This window comes from Strongylocentrotus purpuratus, unplaced genomic scaffold (genome assembly GCF_000002235.5).
Source record: "Strongylocentrotus purpuratus isolate Spur 01 unplaced genomic scaffold, Spur_5.0 spur5_scaffold_6, whole genome shotgun sequence".
Taxonomy (NCBI): domain Eukaryota; kingdom Metazoa; phylum Echinodermata; class Echinoidea; order Camarodonta; family Strongylocentrotidae; genus Strongylocentrotus; species Strongylocentrotus purpuratus.
Window position 1 is genome coordinate 53,235,643 of NW_022145612.1, and position 16,470 is coordinate 53,252,112.

Sequence of the window (16,470 nt, forward strand, 5' to 3'; positions counted from 1 at the left end):
ATACTTTTTGAATAAATGAAGTCTATATTCTCTTTATTGCTATGCGAATTCCCTTGCTTAACTGTACAAAGTAAACATACATGTAAAAACTATTAATATGACATTAATCTGCTTGTTGCTGTCTATCGTTTTCTGTCCTTCCTCCTCAAGGCCAGTTAAGATTACTCCCGATTATCTGTCCTATTGTTTTAAAAAACAACAAAGACCAATATACACTACATGGATTCATCTCTCTCTTTTTTTATTTCTTTATTTCTCTCTGTCCCTCTCTCTCCCCCTCCCCCTCTCTCTCTCTCTCTCTCTCTCTCTCTCTCTCTCTCTCTCTCTCTCTCGTCTCTCTCTCATCTCTTCTTACACTCCTTATCCTTCTCTGTCTTTGATAGGAAACAGTGATTCCATGGTCGCGGTTATTCTATACGAATTGATAAAAGTACATAATCATCACACCACTTTGTACAATAACATTCATGATCTTTATTTCAATTATTTTCAGTATAAAAAGTCATTTACAGAACAACAAGTTATATAAACATTAAATCTGAAATTACACATATTCACAAACACAGAAATCTACTTCTACCGTTTTATCAAAGAGGCCCCTCCCACAACTAGAATAAAGTTAAATGTATCTTTCAAGCTAAATAAATAAAACTGCATCTATCACTAAACAACCCACACAAAGAGAAAAGAAAAATTGACCTATTCCCTCTCCCAATAAAGAATAAAAACCTAGGACCCTAAGCAAACAAAAGTAAAAGGCAAGCAAAAGTATCAACAGAAGAAATGGAAGCCTTTGAAATATAAGTTCAAGTGATGAACTGGTACAAAGTTGCAAATATCCTAATCCCATTGCACGATACACATCTGTACTAAAAATGGAAGTGTTTGCCAAAGGACATTCAGTTTTTCAAACTTCAGTGTTACTGTGTATGATATCTATTATCTAGCTCTTATTTTATGGATCTTTCAACCAAACATTGCCTGCGCTGCTTTTAGCAAGTATTAGGTAATAGTCAATAATAGAATGTCTTGAGATATCTGAGATTGGTGCTAAAAAGAGATATCATAAATACACAAGGCACTATAGATAAAGGGAACTAAGTACATAGATAGCAGAAAATAAATTAGTCATAAAGATAAAATAGATCTATGTCTAGAGCAATGTTTTCTACCATCTTTTACAATGTTTTTGTGTACTTGAGGACTGTTGAGAAATACATACATGCAGCACACACATTTCTTAGCATCAGCTGGTCAATAATGTAAGAAAGAAAGTCAACAAAAGGCAGTCAATGACACAAGAGGTTGAGACATGAAGTCATGTGCAATACATGTATGAATGATAGTATGAATATAAATATCTTCAATATGTCCAATTAATGATATGGTTTACATACCTGAATACATGCATCTGCATGTTCTGATAAAAGTTTGGAAATCATGACATTTTAACATACTCAACTTTACATAGCCTTCCAATTAAAAATTAATGTATGAGGGGTTCTGAAATACATGTAGAAGAAAACTTAAACTATGATTATCACGTTCCACTAAAATATTTATAAGTATTACAGCACAATTGATATGCGACTCATTTTAAGTACAAGGCGCAACTCGAAGCTGATTTACAAATACAGTCTTGTTTGGAGCCAGGAGGGCATTGACTCAAATGATTTTACATTGAGTTAACGTCCTTCTGGCGACAAACAGACGATATGCAAATGAAAGGTGTCAATGCCACATGTAGTAATGCCATGTAGAAAGTGAAATGCTCTCTTGATTTGTGGTAAGGTAAAAAGGGGGGGGGGGCATTGAAAGTCTTAGCTTTGTCTGACTATTGTTCATATTAACAGGAGAGGCATCTTATCCATTTCCAATCTAACCAGAGAGATTTTCAAGTATGAACAAGACCAAGCACATCTAGTAGCTTACTACATATAATTTGGTGATAAATTACAGGCATGAAGCACAGAAGGTCGATTCGTTCTTACGCCCGGTCTGAAAATGTCTATTTGAGTCCTAGTGTGAAAGTGATCACTAACATCAAAAGTGAAAGCAGCAGGTAGTTAGGGGTGTGTTTAGACTAGAGGATAGCTGGCTGAGGTAGCGATACCACACTGGTTGCTCTTGTTTCGAGACATCTTGATGTAACCGCTGAGTCCCCAGGTCTCTCCCCAGCTGTGAAGGTAAAAAGGAAGGAGGTAAACGTTGAGGATTCAAATTTTAGCATATAAGTAAAGATGTGAGATATCTTTTGCTGTATTGTGGAGAACTATCTTATTAGGAAATCAACAGAGTTTACTAAAGAGTAGTGAATTTTGTAATATTATATTTAACATTATGATTCCACACTAGGATTCCTAGAACTAATCCTCCATTTTTATATGGAAAATCACAAACATGGTCAAGTACTAGTTATAGAATTGTGTATGTGGGAAAACATGAAAAAGTGGCAAATTGTAAACCGTTTTGAATATGAAAGCATTTCAAGAGCATTTCAAAAGCAAAACACTATGTGGGGCATTGCTTTAATGAGATTCACTAACATGGAAGGGAAAAAAGAAAAGGAAATCTACCAAATTGTTTCATATTTACAAATCAACCTTCTTTTTGAGTAAGGAGAAGTATTTACCTGTTCTTAACAAGCCAGTAGTCCTTTCCTCCATCGGTTCCATAGCCAACAACGAGTACTCCATGGTCAAGCTCACTGCTACTGCATTCAGGCTCATCATACACACCTATCAATGATCAAATACAAGAGTGAAAGTCAAATACAGAAGCTGGCATAAGGTTCCGTGTTAAAGGTACTAGTACATCAATGGAATAATGCAAGGTTACAAAATTGTCTGTTGAGAGCCAGAAGTGCGATAACTTTCTTTAAAAACTGTAAGTATATGAGTCAACACAATTTTTGTTCCAAACAAAAGCCTGTGACAATGAGAGAATTGATTAGTCAGCAAGCTGAAGTAAAGCTAGGCATGGCATTTCAAGACTCACCAGACTCGTACAGCTGGAATGACTGGTGGCTAGCATCAATGGCAACAGAGACGGGTCCAACTGAAGCAACGGCTTCCATCAAGGCTTGTTCATCCCCGCTGGTGACATCGGTGAATCCAGTGACCTCGGCAGAATCACATGATGCTTTGTAGTGGCAAGTCTCGTCCTACATTGAGAAGAGAGGGAGAGACAATATCACAATTAATTCTTGTCAAATGTAGAAAAGTGAAGCCCACTGGTGTGCAGCAAGCAAATAAAGCATACATAAACTATAACGAGACAACCTCACGAAATGAACAACGATGAACAGCCCCACCAAACCCAAGAGCAGTCAGGAGAAGTCCACTGTTTGAAATGTTCATGTTGTGGGGTATAGTGGGGTTCAGGTGCAACAACAGAGTCAACAGCTCACAAATTACCTGTGGGCATTAAGGAGAGAATGGATCTTTCTTGCGTTTTCCCATATTTCAGTAGGAAAGATTTTTTCTTTTCTTTGGTTATAAAATCTTAGTAACTAGTGGTGTGGCTACCCAAACAAAGAGGACAAACAGACAGGCACAAAAGATAGAAAAACGTGCCCCTCAAATTTAACTTGAGCAATTGGGAACACAAGCCACATGTATACCTCTTCTGATTTGACATTAAAGTATCCTTATCAGTGACTATAGTATGCTTGGAATGTCTTACCTCAGCATCGTAGGGGTAGCAATCCTCAGAGTCGATACCATGATTGTCGATGACGTACTGGAATCCTTGATCCATGAGACCGCCCTCGCAGCCCATGTTTCCTTCAGTCCTAGAGCAGTCCACCAGGTTCTGTTCGCTGAGGCTGACCAGTTTGGAGGTCTTCTTGAAGGTCTGTCCTTCGAGGGATCCAGTGGTACTGAAGGCCCAGCAAGATCCGCATTGGCCCTATCATGGTCAACAGTAACAAAAGCAAGGGAAAGTGGTGTCAGACCTTTCTAAAATGTACTTTGTAATAGGCAAAGTTTCTATTACTGTATTGCTGATTTGCACTGGTTATACAATGGAACAACAATACTTCATCAACATGTACAATTGCAATGTGTAAAGAAATTGTTTGACACATATGACTGTACACATTGTAAGAAAGTTGATAACAAATAATCCAATTTTCCTCCATGATCGGCAGATATAACATGACATTAACTATATATCTGCTACAAATCACATTCCTAAACTGCCACTTTGTTTTAGAGTGTGTGGCGATGCATGACCACTGTATATGTGACATAATTCAGAAAAGGCTAACCACTGTTTGTTCCATTAGTTGAATAAAGCAGAAAAAGATTAAACTGAATTAGGATCTGACAAGTGAGAAAATGTCACAAAAATGCCCTTTTCATATCTTAAAAAGAAGGTTCTGATTACCTGATTCTTGACGGGAGTGACGTATCCCTTGGTCCTCCAGTCGACGGTGTCTGGTACCTGGATGTTAGATGGGGTCAGGAAGGCGCTTCCTTGAACCTTGGTCACGTTGGAGTTCTTGTAGCCGTTCATGGTGGAACGGACCTCATGCAGTCTCTGCACAGAAGAGAGAACAACATGCAAAGGAAAGGTAAGCTGTGAATTCGAGAACTAAACAAAACATAAACCAAAAGTGTGCATCTACCATTTAAAAGTCATTGAAAACTAATCAATGCCCTACATTGTGAATCCAATACATGCAGGATAATGAAATAGATAATCATCTGGATCCATGACTAGTTTCAATCTGTTATAAACAATCTTGGCATGGAACCACATTCTGTTGCATATTCACTGGAGATAATGCAATCATTCACGGGAATAGGAAGCATGTGGGCCTTTTAAGGTACAAAACAGTGGAAAACTTAAAAAGATTCAATGAGCAGTTTGACCTCAAGTGTGGATAAAAGCCAAGTAAAAGGAGAGGACACTCGAGAGACTCTTATGCTGCAGTAAAATCCATAAAAATAATAAAATAAATATATGATGTCCATTCATATCTGGGGTAATTCACATGGCATACAAAAATATTACAACTGATTTTGTTGTAAAAAAGGATGGAAAATTGAATTGAAATTAATAGACAATGACATGAAAAGGTAAAATGATAAAGGAGCACCAATAATAATTGATTGCCATTAAATGACCCATTATTTAATTCAGACACTTGTGTGATGTAGCCTAATAGCAAGTCTTGACAGTCTTGAAAGATAAACTATCAGATAATCACAGGATATATGGAAGTCAGGTGATGCCATTACACACTATGAACATGACTGACAAAGAAAGCGGACAAAATATACAGTTGCTCAGGTAGACAAAGGAACATCCCTTCACTGCTATTATGTAAAAATGTGTAAAACAGGTGTCACATGCATATTTACTTTTTACATAATAGCAGTGAAGGGATGTTCCTTTGTCTACCTGAGGAACTGTATATTTTGTCCGCTTTCTTTGTCCGTCATGTTCACAGTGACAGTCATCAATCTTGGAAATTTATTGTTGAATAGAAGACAATGTTGATACAGACTACCAGGTCCTCTTTATTTCAAATTCTTAGATTATCAAGTATTACCGCAACCATGTGACTTAGCCGCTGTCAAACTTTGTCACAAGACTGAGAGATTTTTACAATAAGCTTATGGAGGCCTAGACATAGTCGTATAATAATTTGGAAGACAATACAAGTTTACATGCCCTTCTGAAGATACCAATCATGTGACTTATCTCTTATTTGACTTTGTCACAAGTTAGATTGTCTTAGTTCATCACAAAATAGTGTACTATTTGGAGAGTAAATATTTGTGAAACTAATCTAATATGACACACAACAGCTTGGCCTTGGGTATTAGTATCAGGATATCTATATAATAGAGATTTCACTATCAGACTTTGTAAACAAGCCTTAGATCTATGCCAAGAAAAGAAAATATGGTGTAGATACAATTTGATAAGATACAGGTCTTTACAAATGATAAGATAGGATAGACTAATAATACAGTCCTATAAAACTCCTTTAAGAGGCTTTGTCTTACACCCTACTGGCATACCAGTACCCGTCAAACTGATGGATTTTACAGGCATCACATGATCATTTACGTACCGGTAGTTCAGAATCACCTGACACTGCCTCAACAAACAATTGGCAAAGCAAGGTCTTGTGACTGAAACCTAAACTCATATTGATAATAGCGGAAAGGATATGGGAGGATCAGGAAGTCATTGTAAGTTGGTGTTGGGGAATTACACACTTTAGCCTGGGCATTGGAGTTTGATGTGAATAATACAATTGAAAATGAAACTAAAACTGGACCCAGGATCAAGAAGTCATCCTGGTATTTTACATTGGGAAGGCCTTGATATAAGGAAATCAAAAATAATTAGTTAAAGGAAATCAAAAATAATTGGTTCAAGGAAATCAAAAATAATGTTCAAGACAATAAAACATATCAAATGTTTTGTGGAGTGCAGTGGTTTGTAACATGTACCAACTACAATGTAGATCAGGTTCCTGATATGGTTCTACCCTCACTAAAATGAGACTTAGTCAGTGTTATATGTATTGTATTACACAACATAAAAGATAATGAAAGCAGGGTGGGAATAAGGTGTATGTGTATTTTTATTTACAAATCTTATATGTAGGTCTAATATTGCTTGGTAAGATAATAAATAAATAAATGTTCACAGATAAAAAGGAAGTATGAAGCAAGAAACCAAGAGGGGTATGAAAAAGAAAAATGCACTATCATCATAACATTTCTAAATCATTTTTAAATTTCATTCAGATTTGGAAAAGAGGGGCATAAGGGCTGAGGTTAAAACTACTGAGTATGAAGCATATTGTGTGGGCAGAAGTTGAAAAGACCTACCCATCCATATCTCTTATCTTTGGAAATGAACAATGGGCGTCTAAACAACCCACACAAAGAGCATAAGCACGTGAGTTTGCATCAAGTTTATAGATAACAGGAATAACTGCAAACAAAGAAACGAGGGTTACAGGTACTGGTTTTTTTAGCTTAGTCATTCCACAACATGCACTGTGATGTATACGCGCATCACACTCTTGAGTTTCTATTCAGTCAAACATGTTCAAGTGGAAGATTCCCTTTTTTCTGAACAGAATTTTCTTCTTCCTCTTCCTTTTTATATTCTGAGCAGGAAACTGATTACAATAAAAAAAAATGCAAAGATCATGGAGGCCTACTGCAGCATTTAATGTCCTTATAGCAAAAATGAATGTTGGACATTTAGACAAGTTTCAATTTTCAGAAGAGGGAGAAAACTAAACTTATACATTATAGCAGCCAATGAAATACGTACTGCAGGAAATGCAAAGGATGATTAAGAGCTAGAACATTGATTGAACGAGGAGTAGACTAAACTCTTAACTCTAAAACACAATAATTTAGAATGGATAATGATGGATACATGTAGTTAGTGAATGAAGATCTAGAGGAAGGAGTGTCTTACCATATCACCATATTCGTTCATTCCTAGCCTGAATCCCTTCTTGTGTAGACTGTGGTCTAGGTTGTGCATGTTGATCATCTTAACATTCTCCTCCCAGACGAGTCTCCTCTCCAACTCGTGCATATCATTTGTGTAGCTCTTGGTGTGGGCTATCTTCCACTCCAACCACCTTGAGTCTAGGTCTGGGTTGGTGGGCTTCACAAAAGCAGCAGTGGCGCAGGCAACAAGGCCAATTGCGACAAGGAATGTTAGATTGGACATGATGATAATGGGAGCTTTCTGCAAAACAGAAAATAAGAGAAAATGTTAATCAACAAGATTTCATAATTGAAATTGACAGCAATTCACATGGCCTGCCTAAACAACAATCGATCTAACATTAACATTATGACCAGATCTAGATCTAGTTTACATGAATTCTCACAAGAATTTAAAATTCTTCATTCATTCCTCAGCCTCAGGAATACAGGAAAGGACATGATGACTATTGATGTACAGATAAGTAGGACTACAAATAGTACAATGCAATGTAGATGCTCAACAAATTAGTCTAGAATCTAGGTGAACTTCACACGGCAAGGTTATGGTACGGAAATTGACAGACTGTTTGCCAATGTACAATGTGAGTGAGGGTCATGGATCAAGTCAACAAGAACTAGAAAAAGTAGACATGATTTTGTGCTAGATCTAGACTATACTATTACTGGTACTCAAAATCAAATCCAACTCCAAGCAAATTAAAGTTAAACTGAACTTACCTGCTTACGTAGTACTTAGCCTAATTACCGCCAAAGGCTGAACTTATGTTTTGACTTAATTATGGCTTAAGTTTCGGAACACTTCTGTTTGTAGAATAAATTTAATTATCATGAATGATACTGATACTAATAACTTGCAGTTGCATTTGTAAATTCTGTTCTGTTGACTGTTCTTGAACAGTTGAGCAATTTCAATTTGATGACAACAATTAACGAATAACGTTGACTAACTTAATCGTAAATGCTACGGATGATTTCAGGAAAGAAACTCGTAACTCACCAGCTTGCTGAAAAGAGGAATCAGTCTGTAAATTACTTTCAAGAGTACTAGAGATGATCACTGTTCTACTGGTTTTTATAAGCGATGTCGATGGTCTCGTGACTTCCGTAATTGTGGAGCGACTAGCCTTCAAAGTCCGTGATACACAGAAATACAATGCAAAGCATGATGATGCAAGCAAGGGGGCCGAGGTCTCGTGACTTTTCATCAGCATGTGACCAAACAGGTGACGTCACCAATACTAGTAGTCTTTGAATATAGACACATTTGTTACACCACTCGGGTTAATAACATTATGTTCTTTTCCTCACAATGACGAAATGTAAAAGTGAAAAAATAGCGTGGTATGTATAAAGACCCAAACATAATATATGAGATATATTTCAATGTTTTTTAATCACTGGAAGTATCAGTGTTTTCCACTTCAGATGTAATTATGAATTACGAATAAATGGATAAAGACTACGTATAGGCCTACGTTGTATTTTTTTTTCCATACCTACCTATATAGTCTCAACTATCAGACAAAGATATATTATGATTCACTGTCGTGACCGATAGAAAGATAATGATGAGTTATACGTTACAGTGGCGGGTCCAGAATTCTTTTACTGGGAGCAGGGGAAACTGGGGAAAATCTCTAAAAAATATCAAAATAGAAAAAGAAGGGGAATTTCGAAAGAGAAAGGGGGAGAGGATGGAGAGAAAGCGAGAGAACTAATGATGAGAGGGGTCGGGATGCCTAAACGGGGGGGGGGGGGGTCTAGGATGACTGGGTGTTTTGCACCACTTGCCTCAATTCTTTCCTTCTTTTTTTTAATGTTAAAACAATGAAAGTATGAACAGTGGCCAACAGTGGCCAACAGTCTTGCCAAAGTCGAAATCAAAATTTCCTTGTCAATTAGACAGCTAACAGACAACCAGCGGTGGTGCTATGACCTACTTTTGTATTGAGAAGGTTATAGATTTGAGAACTGGGCAAGGTGACAATAGTTTGTGAGTATTTGCATTATTTGTATATAAGTGTGGAGTAGTATCACCAGGGCTCAAATTAATTTTTTGTCCACGGGGGCTCTTCCCAAAAAAAAAGAGCCCCCGTGAGCCTTCTCACGGGGGCTCTTTTAGTGCTGACGGGGGCTCTTCTTTTAATACAAATTTCCATTGAATTTGTACCCATGAAACTCCTTGTTTTTTATCATTATCATTTATCGTCCACGAGCCGTGTGGCGGGGAGGCGATTTTTGTTGTTGCTATTTTGAACCCCGTAAGACAGTGATGTTTACCTGACATCTACTAACATGCGGAGCATCGTCCACGAGCCGCGAAGCGGCGAGGCGATTTTTTTGGTGCTATTTTGAACCCCCGTAAGTGATATTTTCCTGGCATCTACTAACGTGCGGAGCATTTTTGGGGTGCTCTTTTGAACCCCCGTAGGTCATGCTTTCCTGGCATCTACTGACATCTATACTGTGTAGGTCTGGACACAAGATGGCATTTTTCTATGCACATTTTCACTTGGCAGCCCAAGGGGGAGGGGGGGGGGGGTAGGAGGGTTAAACCACCTAAACCGCCTAGATCCGCCCCTGCAACATCTTTGGTCTTGTTCTTCTTCTCGATATTAATTTACTGGTCGAGGTACATAATTTGCTGGTCTTTTAGAATCACCAGATTTCCGAGGATTCACATTTTTCACAACGAAAAAAATTCTGCATATTTCAGTCTTTGCGTGATCGTCTCCAGCTCCAGCAGATATTGGGCGTATTGTGCAAACCTGTACTACCGGCGCAGTATAGCCACTGCTGACGACCGCACAATATAGTGCGAGCTTCCGTTTTTTTATATCGGTAATACTCATAGAGATGGGAGAGATAACGCCATCTAAGTTCCATTTCATTGGTTTAAGGTTTGAAAATTGATACTCAATATTGTGTTAAAGTTATATCAGAAAAGATAATCTTTATTTTATAATTCCACGGGGGCGATTTTTAATTTTGCAATCGCCCCCGTGAGCAACCTGACGGGGGCGATTATGGAGCTCACGGGAGCGAATCGCCCACCGCCCCCGTGTATTTTGAGCGTTGAGTATCACAGAAGAAAAACATTCCCTAGATATAGAGGATGACTCATCAAATGCCCCCATATTCGAAATATGACAAGAGCTAATAATGTTGTGGATCGTGTGTAGGACCTATACCGTGTGAGTCAAAAAAAGTTTACACCTAGAAAATTGCTAATCATTTTTAAAATCATCTATGAACAGTAAATTATTATACAGCTTATGAAAGAGTGTTTCATCCCAAATCATTTGGTATCATTTTTGTGTGGTATGTGTTCACGCTTGGATGAACATGAGGCATTGTTTGCGAGAGTGCAAAAATCGACTTGCGCCAAAGTGATGCCTACAGTATGTATTATGTTGGGATAAGCGGAGTGAGAGAATGAAGTGGATGTATCAAATGAAATGCATTGCATATGCTTTTTGCAAAGAGCAAAGTCACACACACCCACACACACGTGCACAAATGTTCGTTGATATTTGATATTCGATATTTGATATGTGTGGCCTGATTAATTTTGTTAGGAATGTTATTTGGATCTGCAAAGACCGAATTAATACCCAAATCCCAATTGTTTTATTCAAACATCATTAAAGCAACTTTGGCGCAAGTCGATTTTTGCACTCTCGCAAACACTGCCTCCTGTTCATCCAAGCGTGAACACATACCACACAAAAATGTTACCACATGATTTGGGATGAAACACTCTTTCATAAGATATATAACAACTTAACGTTCATCGATGATTTTTTTAATAATTAGCAATTTTCTAGGTGTAAACTTTTTTTGGACTCACTCTGTACAGTGCATGTGACCACAGTGACCATTAGCAAGAGCCAATTTCTTATCATTTCGATGATTCCAAAACCGTTCTGATGTGCTACATATCTTTCTAAACGCTTATACACACACACTTTCCTTCCACATTGCTATTGCATGACCAGAACTCAACTTAATCCTTCACGTGACCTCGTTAACTAACAATGAATTAATAATAATTAAACATTAAAAAAAAAAATACAAAAAAGTAAATAAATAGAGAGATAGAAGAATAAGTAAATAATCAAACAGATAAGTAGATAAATGAATACATGAATAAATGAATAAAATGAATAAAATTAAATATAAAAGTGACAATGCATGATGACAACTGAATAGCCACATAGAATGATGTGATTGATATCTGTCAATAATTTTGTTTGTTTTTTGTTTTGTTGTTGGTAGTATTCTTTATTGTATTCATTCAATACAATGTACATGATACATCATACAAAATTGCAATACATAACACAATATACACAACTCAATTATTCTGAATGAATAAATCTTATCGTAATAACCCCCCTCCCAAATTAAAACACAAAACTTTGACGAAGCCTTAAAAAAACTATTAATTTTTATTTTAAAAAACAAAAAAACATTGGAATGAGATAAAGTCGATATTTTGTGACCATCATAATTATAGCTCTTCGGAAGGCCTTTCAATTTTTTTTCTCGCAAGGCTACATACGTAGACCCTATAGTGTCTACAAACTTGACAGGTTCTCTGATTTAGAATCAATCTTTTTATACGAAGTTCGGAGCTTTAAGTGATATTATTTCATGACAATAGATTTGTTGCGGCTTTTCTCACCTATTACTCAATTCTGTTTGTCATTATAATATCGTTCTGAAGGAAAGACTATGTAACAATGGAATAATAGAAACTGTCATAATAACATCTAAATGACTGCACTCGTGATAGACTGTCACTTCGAAACAAACACATCCTATACGTGTGAATTGAATTGTGGTAAAGTTAATTTTTCAAGATATGTTTCCCTTTTATTTGCTGTTTTCTTTTATTTCTCCTGCACGATCATGACTGTATAGATGCGTTATAAAAGGGGAAGCAAGAACGAAAATAAGTTTAAAGGACTGGTGGTCACAGGGGCGTACGCAGGGGGGGGGGGGGTTTGGGGGTTCAAACCCCCCTTTGGTATTCTTATCTGTGTAAACCCCCCTAAAAAAAACTAAACCCCCCCTTTGTTTTTTGTTTTTTTTTGTTTTTTTTTAATTTAAAAAAAAAAAAAAAAAAGTTATGCCCACGGCTGACGTGAAGTGACCTTACCCCCCCCCCCCAACGAAAAAAAATGTCAACTTTTCAAATTTCGAGACCAAAAAAAAAAAAAAGTGTCCGCTTACCCCCCCATTTTTTAAAGAGGCAAATGCTGCCTATATAGCAAAGAACGCTAAAAGATATCAGAAAAGTGGTGATTTTTAAAAACTAAATCAGGAAAAAATTTGAAAGTTATGCATAATTTAAAGTTATAATCTTTAAACGTATATGGAAACTTCAAATTGACTGATTAATCGGTAATGTAACCGTGAAGTATAGTGCCGGACACATTTCCCATCTCTTCTAATAAACTGGCACACAAAATGACTAGACAAATGTCTTTTTTTTTCTTCAAAGTATACTCGGGAATGTATTTTCTCTTTTGAGAATCTGTAATAATATATACACATCAGACAGGGAGGCGCCAGGTTATTTTGTTAGGGGGCGAATGGGCGCGCCACGCAGGGGAGGGGGGGGGGGGGTGTCTGAGGGAATGGGCCCCTCAGAAGTTGAAGTTTTTTTTAAAAATTGATGCTTAAATGCCTCGCTTTAGTGCATACTTTTTGCCAAATTAAAAAGAAACAGTAGAACGGAGGGGTGTCTGAGGGGGGGGGGGGGGTGTGCCCCCCTCAGAAGTTGAAGATTTTGTTTTAAATTGATGTATAAATGGCTTGATTTGGTGCATACTTTTTGCCAAATTAAAAAGAAGACAGTAGAACGCAGGGGGTGTCTGAGGGGGGGGGGGGTGCCCCCTCAAAAGTTGAAGATTTTTTTTTTTAAATTGATGGTTAGATGGCTTGATTTTGGGCATACTTTTTGCCAAATTAAAGAGAAAACAGTCTTAAGTTCAACTAAAATGAACAAGAACGCAAGGGGGGGGGGTAGATAGATTTTGTCTTTTCCATTGAACAATCAGCCATAAGTTTTTGAAAATACAAGGGTTTTTTTTTCTCATCGTAAATCAAAGTTTGAACTTCCGGTAATGTAAATGTAATATTAATGACGCTTCTATTAATAAAATCTGATCGCCTGAATTGGCTTGATTTTCTCAACACAGAGAGAAAAAGAGAAAGAAAGAAAGAAAAGGAGAAAACAAGATTTTAACCCCAAATCATGGGGGGGGGACATTTCACCACCTGAAAGTTCGTGAGGGGGACGTGTCCCCCCGTCCCCCCAGGATTGACGCCCATGCATATGGCAAACAATTTGCTAGAAATGTATAGTGGCTGAGTAATGAGCATACTATAGATAAGGAAACTAGGAAATCCGGGTAAGTAAATATATAGACCAAACACTAGTTATGTGCCAATGGGAGTTGTGGCTTTTATCGAAGATGATGATGCCCAGTAAGTTTTCGTGCGTTTTTTTTTTTTTTTCTTCACTGGTTCAAACAACCAATCTACTGCAGAATACTGACAATCTAGAATAAATCATAGCAATTTTCTCTCAAACTACGATTCCCATATTACACTGGACAGAGCTTTACAGAGTGATTGTTGTTGGTGGTGCATGGTAGTTGTTTTATGACGTCCATAATTATTATATCTTCAGTTATGAAAAGTCAGTTATCCATCAAGAAAACTGAAAATGACAAATTGTAATAATATAATTAATTCACCAATATCGCAATTCATTAGGAGTCTTTTGATGGTTTACAACTTCATATTTCTGTTTTTATCACGTTAATTAATCTGATCAGCCCGGTTTCGAATGCATTGAAAAGAGTGTATTTTGCAGTAGTATATATTGTTATCAAGGAGGCCTAAGCCAAATCAGTTACGAGAACTTTCTTCCGGTCAAATGATTCTGTTTGACAGAAATGGTACCCATTATTAGGGGACTTTGGATGAAAAAACGAAATGAATTGATTTCATTTTGCGGGATTTTGCATCTGTAATTTTCACTTTAGCGAGATTATGGGCGAGATATTATCCTGGAGAAATTATAACCCATATTTAAGGCCAAGATTTGAAAAATGGGGGCACTAGGGATTTATAAGTCCGTAATAATGAGTACCATTTTCTGCGAAAATGAGTCAAAGGGTTTATACGCTTCAGCCGCACATCCCCGTCCAAACCAAATCTGAGTACCCCCCCCCCCCCCCCGCGCAAATAATTTTTTATTTAAAAAACGTTTTAGCCCTCCATAGGCTATTTTATTGAGTTAAACAAAATATTTTACAAATCAATGAAATCAAGTCTTTCTTTAACTCTAACAAAACAAACTACTATGATGATCATTTCTTTCCTTTTCAAGGAGTGTTTCAAATGGATGAAATCAAATAATGAAGGATTGTTTTTTGTTTTCAATGATATTTTATTTTCTGCTTTTCACAAACAAGAACAAAATTTATAATAACAAACAATAACAAAATCAATACATAAAATAATCTGCATGTTCATATTATTCCATAGAATATGATTTTACATTCACAGCTAAATAATACAAAAGAACTTTTACTATTTAAATCGATACTTACACCAATGTTCAAGACACTCCTATAATGTTTTAAACAAAAGATGGCGCTAGACCGCATTTGACAAGTTTTTTTCCTTTTCTTCCTTTCCCCAATAATATTTCATTTTCTCCATTGCTTTTCACAAACAATAACGAAATCAATACATAAAAAAATCTGCATGTTAATATTATTATATAGAATATGATTTTACATTCACATCTAAATAATACAAATGAACTTTTGCTATTTACATCAAATAAAGGATGAAACATGCATGCATAAAAAAGGCATGAACATAAAAAGACATTTAAGAGAAGAAAAAAAAATGAAAAAATGAAAAATACTTACATACACACATACACACACGTGCACAGACACCCACTTAAAACATGCCTACATTTTGTGGGAATCTCGACCATTATATCAGCCATGTCCATTCCATTGCTTCTATTCGCTTTCCTTATTTTATCTATTCTGCACGAAGCTATTCTAATTTGTCCCACTTTCTAAAATGATATGTGAGTGTACCTCGGTCCCCAGCTAATTTCTTCTCCTCCTTTCTATTTTCTAATAATCTTTTCTTAATCTCCAAATAAGTTGGTGGTTTTTGTCTATTTTTACTATCTATAAATATCATATATTTTATCAAAATTATGATATGATTTAATAACTGTTCCTTCCCTATGTTAAACTCAACTACCCCTACATGGATACCTTTCCAATTTATATTTGTAATCTCTACTAAATTAAATAAATTCCCACACTCTTCCCAAATTGGTTTTACTTTCTCACAAAGACAAAATAAATGCTCATAAGTTTCTTCATATTTACCACAAAAAGAACATAAATTACTATCAACCATTTTAAATGTATATAAATGTAATTTAGTATATATAATATTATAAAGCATTTTAAATTGAAATTCTCTAAGCTTACTATTCAATGTGCACTTTCTAAGTCTTAAAAATATTAGTTGTATATCTTTTCCATGAATATTATAAGTCTGTTCTAAATGTCGTTCTGCATACGATTTTTCTACTCTCTTATTTAATAAAAAAGCGTATATAATTTTTGAGGTTATTTGATCTAACATATATACCTTTTCAAACATAATAATATCCATATCTAATTCCCTATCTATATTTGAGTGAGTATTTTTATTTAAAAATTGTTTCCATGAAGACGGGATGCCAAGAAAAATATGTTGTATTTTACTAATTTCTAAACTATTTAAACCTTTTCTTTGAAATTCCTCATTAGATTTTATATTACCTTCCTTATCAACAATATGATGCAACTTATACACATTTTTGTTAAATAATCCCTCATCAAAAGGAACATGACCATCGATAAAAACA

General features: G+C 36.1%; 1 protein-coding gene across 1 annotated transcript; it reads right to left on the reverse strand.

The window, feature by feature from the left end:
* Positions 1–454: 454 nt before the first annotated feature.
* Positions 455–8,643, reverse strand: LOC579572 (cathepsin L1). Its single transcript, XM_796691.5, has 7 exons — positions 8,500–8,643; positions 7,462–7,740; positions 4,390–4,542; positions 3,685–3,909; positions 2,998–3,163; positions 2,633–2,738; positions 455–2,178 (listed from the first exon to the last, which is right to left on the reverse strand). Exons 2-7 carry the CDS (start codon positions 7,720–7,722, stop codon positions 2,079–2,081), a joined length of 1,011 nt encoding a protein of 336 aa, XP_801784.3. The 5' UTR covers positions 7,723–7,740; positions 8,500–8,643; the 3' UTR covers positions 455–2,078.
* Positions 8,644–16,470: the final 7,827 nt, after the last annotated feature.

Coding starts and splice junctions, on each gene's coding strand:
- LOC579572 (XM_796691.5), bottom strand. CDS start 7,722: ATGTCCAATCTAACATTCCTTGTCGCAATTGGCCTTGTTGCCTGCGCC. Junction 3,910..4,389: donor TCACTCCCGTCAAGAATCAG/GTAATCAGAACC, acceptor TGACCATGATAG/GGCCAATGCGGATCTTGCTG. Junction 2,739..2,997: donor ATTCCAGCTGTACGAGTCTG/GTGAGTCTTGAA, acceptor GATCATTGATAG/GTGTGTATGATGAGCCTGAA.